The sequence below is a fragment of the Eleutherodactylus coqui genome, chromosome 1 (assembly GCF_035609145.1).
Source record: "Eleutherodactylus coqui strain aEleCoq1 chromosome 1, aEleCoq1.hap1, whole genome shotgun sequence".
Taxonomy (NCBI): domain Eukaryota; kingdom Metazoa; phylum Chordata; class Amphibia; order Anura; family Eleutherodactylidae; genus Eleutherodactylus; species Eleutherodactylus coqui.
This window is the reverse complement of record NC_089837.1, coordinates 42,552,992-42,561,594: the sequence shown is the minus strand read 5'-3', so window position 1 is coordinate 42,561,594 and position 8,603 is coordinate 42,552,992. Positions and strand designations below refer to the sequence as shown.

The following is an 8,603-nucleotide window of genomic DNA, read 5'->3' as shown; positions in this document are numbered from 1 at the left end:
TAAGTTCAGCACAATAGATCCAGATAGGTACAAGCTCCTACATTTTAACTACAATCTAGGCTTATTTACAAGTTTTGTGTTGATTTTTCCAGTCTGATCATCTCAGCTGCTTTTCTCTGTGCTATTTGTTCTTCTGCTCCTACGAATTTTTTATCAGCTCCTCCCATGAACCTTGTACGTCCTTTTTTTCTTTGAAGGAGCAAAAACTATCATTTGTGTTCTTCAGCACGTCCTGGTGTACAATATGCGATTGATCTCAGTAAGAGAAACCAAGTAATTTTATCGATATGATACCTCTTAATGGCTAACAAAAATACATCATGTTATATTCAACAGGTCACCAAGGCTTGACTTAAAAGCCTCCCCTTTCTTACTTTGAGCTTGACTTACACTTCAGGTTGCATTTTATTTTTCTTTGCAGTTTTCTCCACTCCTCGTGAAGTTTTGCCAAAGAAATTTGTACAGCAATTTACAAACACCCTAAATTTAGTTTACGTATTTTGATAAAAATGTGCGCTAAGAGCCTTACATATTTATGTAGTTAGTGTAAAAAGCAGATTTGCAATTATGTTATCTGTGTAGGGTATAATACCCTACACAAGGATAACTGTCTGAAAACCATATTCCTGGAAACTGCCCTCATGTGTTACAGGTAACCTCGAAATTTGAGTGACTTTATAATCATGAGTGAATTTCCCACTGACACACAAAAGGAACATATCCCTGCAATGTAAGGAGCTGTAAGACCTGCTCACATGTTGTGACTGCGAACAGGATACAAATCCCTAAAACAGAGCAGGTGTGTACACTACAAGATTCCTGGGACATTCACATGTTCAACTTCCAATGTTGTGTACCTGATCGTGTTCAGAAAATGTCCTGTTGTGTGCCTCCTCCAATGCTTAACAAGAGTTGACTTATGTGTGAAATTCTTCCCACATTCTGAACATGAATACGGCTTCTCCCCTGTGTGACTCATCTGATGCTTAAAGGGGTTGTCTCGCAAAAGCAAGTGGGGTTAAGCACTTCTGTATGGCCATATTAATGCACTTTGTAATATACATAGTGCATTAAATATGAGCCATACAGAAGTTATTCACTTACCTTCCCTGCGCTGGCGTCCCCGTCTCCATGGCTCCATCTAACTTCAGAGTCTAATCGCCCGATTAGACGCGCTTGCGCAGAAGGGTCTTCTGCCTTCGGGTCTGTCCGGCAGCAGCGACGTTCTGGCTCCGCCCCCTTCTACGCATCATCGCGTAGCTCCGCCCCATCACCTGTGCCGATTTCAACCTCCTGATTGGCTGGAATCGGCACATGTGACGGGGCGGAGCTACGCGATGCCGTGTTGAAGGGGGCGGAGCCAGAACGCCGCTCGTGCCAGACCGAGCCGAAGGCAGAAGACCCATCTGCGCAAGCGCGTCTAATCGGGCGATTAGACGCTGAAGTTAGACGGAGCCATGGAGACGGGGACGCCAGAAAAAGGGAAGGTAAGTGAATAACTTCTGTATGGCTCATATTTAATGCACGATGTATATTACAAAGTGCATTAATATGGCCATACAGAAGTGCTTAACCCCACTTGCTTTCGCGAGACAACCCCTTTAACAAGAGTTGACCTATGAGTAAAACTCTTTCCACATTCTAAACATGTGTATGGCTTTTCTCCTGTGTGAATCCTTTGATGTTTAATAAGAGTTGATTTTCCTATAAACGTTTTTTCACATTCTAAACACATTCTAAAATCTGACTTATCTGTAAAACTCTTCCCACATTCCGAACATGAATACAGCTTCTCCCCTGTGTGAATCCTCTGATGTTTAACAAGATGTGATTTTCTTATAAAACGGGTCCCACATTCTGAACATGTGTGTGGCTTTTCTCCTGTGTGAATTTTCTGATGTCTAGCAATATTTGATTTATCTCTAAAATATTTACCACATACTGAACATGAATAAGGCTTCTCTCCTGTATGAATTCTCTGATGTGTAATAAGTTTTGATTTCTGTGTAAAGCATTTTCCACATTGTGAACATGAAAATGTTTTTTCTCCTGTATGAATTCTCTCATGATTAATAAGGCCTGATTTGTGCTTAAAATATTTCCCACATTCTGTGCATGAATATGGCTTCTCTCCTGTGTGACTTTTTTCATGTGTAACCAGATTTGATTTTCTTGTTAACCCCTTAATGACGCGGCCCTTTTTCTTTTTCCATTTTCGTTTTTTCCTCCCCCCTTTAAAAAAATCGTAACTCCTTTATTTATCCATCGACATCACTGTATGAGGGTTTGTTTTTTGCGGGACGAGTTGTATTTTTCAATGGTGCTATTTAAAGTACCATATAAGGTACTGAAAAACTTTTTAAAAATTCTAAGTGGAGTAAAATGAAAAAAAAAAATGACATTTCACCATCTTTTAGTGCGTCTTGTTTCTACGGCGCACGGATGGCAACAAAAACGACATGATAACTTTATTCTATGGGTTGGTACGATTACTACCATACCAAACTTGTATAGGTTTTTTTTTACTATACTCCTCTTTTTTTTTTCAAAGACATTACATTTTTTTCAATTATTTTCTGCCGTCATGTTGTGCGCGCGATAACTTTTTTATTTTTCCGTCGACGTAGTTGAGCAAGGCCTCATTTTTTGTGTAATGTCCTTTAGTTTCTTATAGTATCAATTTGGAATGCATATGACTTTTTGATCACTTTTTATTGTGTTTTTTCTGGGAGACAGGGTAACTAAAAAAATGCATTTCTGGCGTTCTTTATTTTTTTTTTTGGACGACGTTTACCGTGCGGGAAAAATAATGCGTTACTTTGATAGTTTGGCCTTTTACGGACGTGGCGATACCAAATACATATTTTTAATTTATTATTTAGATTTTTTTAATAATAGATATGGCAAAAGGGGGGTGATTTAAACTTTTACAAGTTTTTGTTTTTTTTTTCAATTAAAAAAAACTTTATTGATTTTTTTTTTACATTACTTTGAAGCCCCCCTGGGGGACTTTAAGATGCGATGCTTTGATCGCTCCTGCAGTATGACGTAATGCTATAGCATTACGTCATACTGCTTTTTGACAGGCAGTCTATCAAGCCACCCCACGGGGATGGCTTCATAGGCAGTCTGTTAAGGCAGGCCTGGGGCCTTTCATTAGGCCCGCGGCTGCCATGACATCTGCACGGCTCACCCGATCTCACCGCGGGGGGGCCGTGCGGGACCCCCGAACATCGTTCGGGGGATTTAAATGCTGCTGTCAGAACTGACAGCGGCATTTAAATGGTTAATAGCCGCGATCGGCCGCGCGGCCGCTCGCGGCTATTGCCCGCGGGTGTCAGCTGTTCTAAACAGCTGACGCCCGCACTGTATGAAGAGAGGTTGCCACGCAACCTCTCTTCATACATACCCCGCGGCTCCATGATGTAAATGTACGTCATTGGTCGAGAAGGGGTTAAATATTTCTCACATTCTGAATTTGAAAATATTCTCTCTTCTGAATGAATTCTCAGATGATCTTTGAGTTTGGAATTTCCATATTCTGAACATGGAAATTGGTTCTCCCCAGAGTCATTCCTCTCATGTGTAATATAATTTGCTTTATCTGTCAAACATTTCCCATATTCTGAACAGGAGAATGGCTTCTTATCTAAACTGTGATGTTCTGGCTGTACATGAAGAGTCATGAGGTTTTCTCCTGAAAGGTGCTGGACAATATCTTCTTCTATTGTATAATTAGGTGATAACATGAAGTTTCCATCAAAGTTCTCAGTGGGATTATCTGTTAGGATTAAAATGGATTGAATTATTCATCTTTATTTTCAAATCTCAAAGTTGACAAACCTATAACATGTATCCCTGTGCTGTGCGATGCAAGTTGTGCCCGGGTGCAACCCCACATTACCTACGTAAATACAACCTTAGACTAGAAACACTTTAGGTTTTTGATGCAGTTTGAGCTGCAGGTTCTGATTAAAATGTTGATGCTTTGAAGCAGCGACAGCAGACTAAATGCTTGCTGATGTATATATTATACTGAGACATGGATACATCCATTGGTTCATGGCAGCACAACAAGTATATTGCAAGTGACAATGTCATTGAGTAAAACAGGATTTGTTAGGGCCCCTTCACACTAATATCGGCTGAGGGCTTTCCACAGCAGAAAACTTGAAGCAAATATGCTTTAAATCCGTAGTGGCCAAATCTGCACATAAATGATCATTATTTGGCCCAGTTATTAATTGCAGAAATGCTCTAGGATTTAACCCTTGTATTTCAAGGGTTGAATTCCACAGAATAAATCCACAGCATACATAGGCATAATATAAATATATAATCCTCACCGGTTTTTAACAAATACACATGATTCTTTCGTATAATGTCAATACCTTGAACAGAAGACATGGAAGCAGGGGGTTTACTAATTAAAAGGAGTTATGGTAAGCTTGACAAAAAATTAGAGTTATGGTGAAAGGTCACCGGGAAGGAAGGACAGTGTTATATTAACCACTGAATTGAAAAAACACAGCCGGTGCTAGAAATACTAATATTAATTAGACTCAAAATAGGAAATTGGTTTCATCAGGTAACTACATGCTGACTGCAGAGTTTCTGCATTAAATTAAAGGTAATATGAAGGCTACAAATTTATAAATGAATTTATATAAAGCCTATATGGTTATATACAGTTAGATTAATATTAATCTATATGTATGCTATATGTTAAAGTTTCTTAAACAATTTGGTTCTTTAACGGGACCTGAAGACAAGAAGTTCTTGATACAAACATGTCTAACTCCATTTTGGATCTCTACTTCTTCTCATTCAGTATTTTTCAAAATTTTTAAAAAACAACATTATGACTTTAAACATTAAACCACCAAGGTATATCTGGAACACACAAATAACATGTTATCTAAAGTTGGCCCATGCCTTGCATCAGCACTGTACACTAAGGAACCTAAAGTGAGAGCTGTAACCATCACTTGTTCAGGGCAAATATGTGTTTTTTTTTTTGGTATTTCATCATTGCAATTCAATTCCTATCATGTGATTAAAACCTAAACTATGATCCCGACCATTGAAATCCCTCAGAGCCTGCAGTCAATAAGAATCATTATGCCTCTTCAACAAGTATTATTCCCATGTAGCTTTAGGGTGCGCCCCCAGAATCACTTCCAATTGTGGGCCCAAAGCACCCCAATCTGACCCCATCACTTCATGATCATTGACCACTAAGCCGATCTATGGCTCCTGCTGGAGTGTTAGAAAGCTGGTCGCCAGTGTCTAAATATGTTTTTATTTGTACAATATAATATATATCCTGTTTCTTTTTACCCAGTAATATAAGAGGCTGGTAGTTCTCCATCATGATGTCCTTGTACAGATCCTGGTGTTCTTCTAAATACTCCCACTCCTCCATGGAGAAATAGACAGCGACATCCTGACACCTTATAGGAACCTGACACACATAATGATACCGTCATTACTCAGACTCCTCTGGTGCTGTTACTGTATAATTTCCCAGCATTCCCAGCAGTGTCACCTCTCCAGTCAGCAGCTCAGTGATCTTGTTGGTGAGTTCTAGGATCTTCTGCTCATGTATCAGTAAGTGAGGAGGAGCCTCTGTGATGGGGCTCTGGCTCCTGCTCCATCCTCCTGACTCATGGAGATGGCTGTTGGGAGTTGCATCATCACCCGACGTCTTCTTCACCATTGTGTAATCCTGCATATCGAGAGAGACATGTAGACAACTGAACCCGGTATTCCTCCCTCAGTAGAAGGATAGAGATTGTGATCCCGCTGTATAGAGCGTTAGTAAGACCACATCTAGAATACTACGTTTAGTTCTGGAGACTTCATGTACAGAAGAACATTGATAAAAAATAGAACAAGTCTAAAGAAGGTTAAGAATCTTAAAAGCCAAAAATTACCAGGAGAGACAGAATACTTCATCTGTATAGCGTGGCAGAAAGGAGGGAGAGGGGGACATGATGGAAACCTTTATAAATGTTACGGGAAGAAAGAAATTAAACTGAAGAACAAGTAGGAGCAACCTGAAATTAGAGTGAGTGCAGATCAGAAGCAATGTCACTAAATATTTTACTAAAAGAGAAGTAGATGCTGGAAATAAAGTTCCAGCAAAAGAGGTTGGAAAATCAATAATAAGTGACTGTAAACCTGCCTGGGATAAACATATATCTATCTTAAAGGGGTTGTCTCACGGCAGCAAGTGGGGTTATACACTTCTGTATGGCCATATTAATGCACTTTGTAATATACATCGTGCATTAAATATGAGCCATACAGAAGTTATTCACTTACCTGCTCCGTTGCTAGCGTCCCCGTCGCCATGGTTCCGTCTAATTTCGGTGTCTTCTTGCCTTTTTAGACGCGCTTGCGCAGATCCGTCTTCTCCCTTCTTCTCCCTTCGGCTCCGCTCGGCAGCATCGGCATTTTGGCTCCGCCCCCTTGTACGCATCATCGCGTAGCTCCGCCCCATGATGTGTGCCGGTTCCAGCCTCCTGATTGGCTGGAATCGGCACGTGACGGGGGCGGAGCTACGCGATGATGCGTACAAGGGGGCGGAGCCAAAATGCCGAAGGGAGAAGAAGGGAGAAGACGGAACCATGGCGACGGGGATGCTAGCAACGGAGCAGGTAAGTGAATAACTTCTGTATGGCTCATATTTAATGCACGATGTATATTACAAAGTGCATTAATATGGCCATACAGAAGTGTATAACCCCACTTGCTGCCGCGAGACAACCCCTTTAACAGATACATAAAAGGTAATAATATAAGGGCAGACTAGATGGGCCGTGTGCTCCTCCTGACGTCAGTCTGCATTGTTTCTATATAAATGTCAAACTTATAGCAAAAACCTCTAGGCCAAACTCCGGCCATTTAATTCTGTTGGTTCCTGGCAGTTGGTTGGTTCTTCCTCATTACAAGGAGCCTACTTACCATTCTCATTGCTCCTACAACATTACTATTAGCTCATTGGTTACCACTATACAGAACTGACCATATTGGTGGCCGATCTTCACATTATCTGCTGCTCAGTTCTTTAGTTCTCCCTCACTTGGAAGGTCTGGAAGCCGTTATACAGGACACTGGATTGTTCCTATTACTTCCTAGAATGGATTTTAACTTCCCTATGTTTAACTGGTTAAATGGTCACTAACATTTTAAAAAACTTGTGCTTATATGATGTGATAACTAGCAAAACTACTATTTAGTTTACTTAGCTAAAATTATGCTTTTGTGCTGAAGAGTCCCTCTACAATGCTGGCCACCAGGGGTCTCCCTTTCTGCTAGGTTATTGTCGAATGAGTGTATAGAGAACAGAGTGGTAACGGACAAGAGAAACAGAATAGCATAGATACAGTCTACAAACTAATAGTGAACTACTGTTTACTGTGTTTAGCTAAAGAAATCACATCTCTCCTGCTCACTCACATTGTAGTGTTCTACAACAAGTAGGAGAATGTCGGCTCCATAAAAAGAGCTTTTTATTAATTCCAAACATATAAAATTACATGTTCTAAAAAGGTACCATTAAGACTTCTCTCCATGCTTTTACGTGTTTCAAAGCACACTGGCTTCTTGATCACTGCTGTGGACAGGGGTCTTTATACAAAGCTAGCAATCTCCTACTTGTTGTGCTACTATAAGCCACTTGACTCCTGGCTTGCCTGTGCACTGGGTACCTTTAGGTCGGCTGCACATGAACGGGTCAGATTCCGGATGTGGGATCCTGCAGCAGAATCCAACCCCGTGCCTGGCTGGTGACCCCCTGTACCTGTCAGTGCAGATGGCCTTCTGTACTGCGGATGTTCCGGCTGGCAAGCTATCGGACATGCACAGTACAGATTCTCTTGCGCCATTGCTAGGCGATGACACGGATCCCGTGACCCCTCTGCAAAGTTCATTGTGGAAGGGCCGCATAGCACACACTAAAATAGAACATGCTGTGATACCTCCCCTCCCCCCCCCCCCCCCCCGCGAGCGGAAAAATTACAATTGATCTCCACTCGTGGGCAGGAAAACAATATTTTTATAACTTGCCGTAAAATTTCTTACTTGTCCTGTCATTGGAGGACATAGCTTTGACCTTGGGTACACCTACTGCCACTAGGAGCCGACACCAAGCATAAAAAGTGTTAACTCCGCCCACTAACAATAGCCATCCTGCAGGCATCCAGGCAATTCAGTTTGTATGCAAAACTGTAATTCATTGGCCATGTGTGACTGCGCTGAGCATACTCCAACCAAGAGCGTATACGTTACAGTCCTAACATCAGACTGGGTGGGTTCCGTGTCCCTTAATGACAGGATGAGAAAATTTTACGGCAAGTTATACCAAAATCTTGTTTTCTTGTCTGTGTCATTGGGGGACACAGCTTTGACCTTGGGACGTACCAGAGTAGTGGGAAAACATAAGAAGCCGCATGTGAAATGAAGAATAATCAGTTCTTTAACCGCAACTAGCATTAACGCATGCCTAGGCATCCGGCATGCTCAGAGAAGTAGGATAAAGGGACCCGAGTAAAAGGCCCCGCTACCCACAGAGACAAAGCTCCCAACAAGGAGCTTCC

At 41.4% G+C, this 8,603-nt stretch overlaps 1 protein-coding gene across 1 annotated transcript; it reads right to left on the bottom strand.

The window, feature by feature from the left end:
• Positions 1 to 808: 808 nt before the first annotated feature.
• On the bottom strand, positions 809 to 5,749 carry LOC136615955 (zinc finger protein 154-like). The gene is made up of 5 exons (XM_066594193.1): positions 5,549 to 5,749; positions 5,341 to 5,464; positions 3,410 to 3,781; positions 1,580 to 2,232; positions 809 to 985 (listed from the first exon to the last, which is right to left on the bottom strand). Exons 1-5 carry the CDS (start codon positions 5,732 to 5,734, stop codon positions 809 to 811), a joined length of 1,512 nt encoding a protein of 503 aa, XP_066450290.1. The 5' UTR covers positions 5,735 to 5,749.
• Between the last annotated feature and the right edge of the window lie 2,854 nt (positions 5,750 to 8,603).

Bases quoted from the DNA above. Each gene is read 5' to 3' on its own strand.
- LOC136615955 (XM_066594193.1), bottom strand. From the start codon at position 5,734: ATGCAGGATTACACAATGGTGAAGAAGACGTCGGGTGATGATGCAACT. The intron at 3,782-5,340 runs GTAAAAAGAAAC...TAATCCTAACAG, and splicing joins CCAGCCTCTTATATTACTGG to ATAATCCCACTGAGAACTTT. The intron at 986-1,579 runs GTGGGGTTAAGC...AACCCCTTTAAG, and splicing joins GGGTTGTCTCGCGAAAGCAA to CATCAGATGAGTCACACAGG.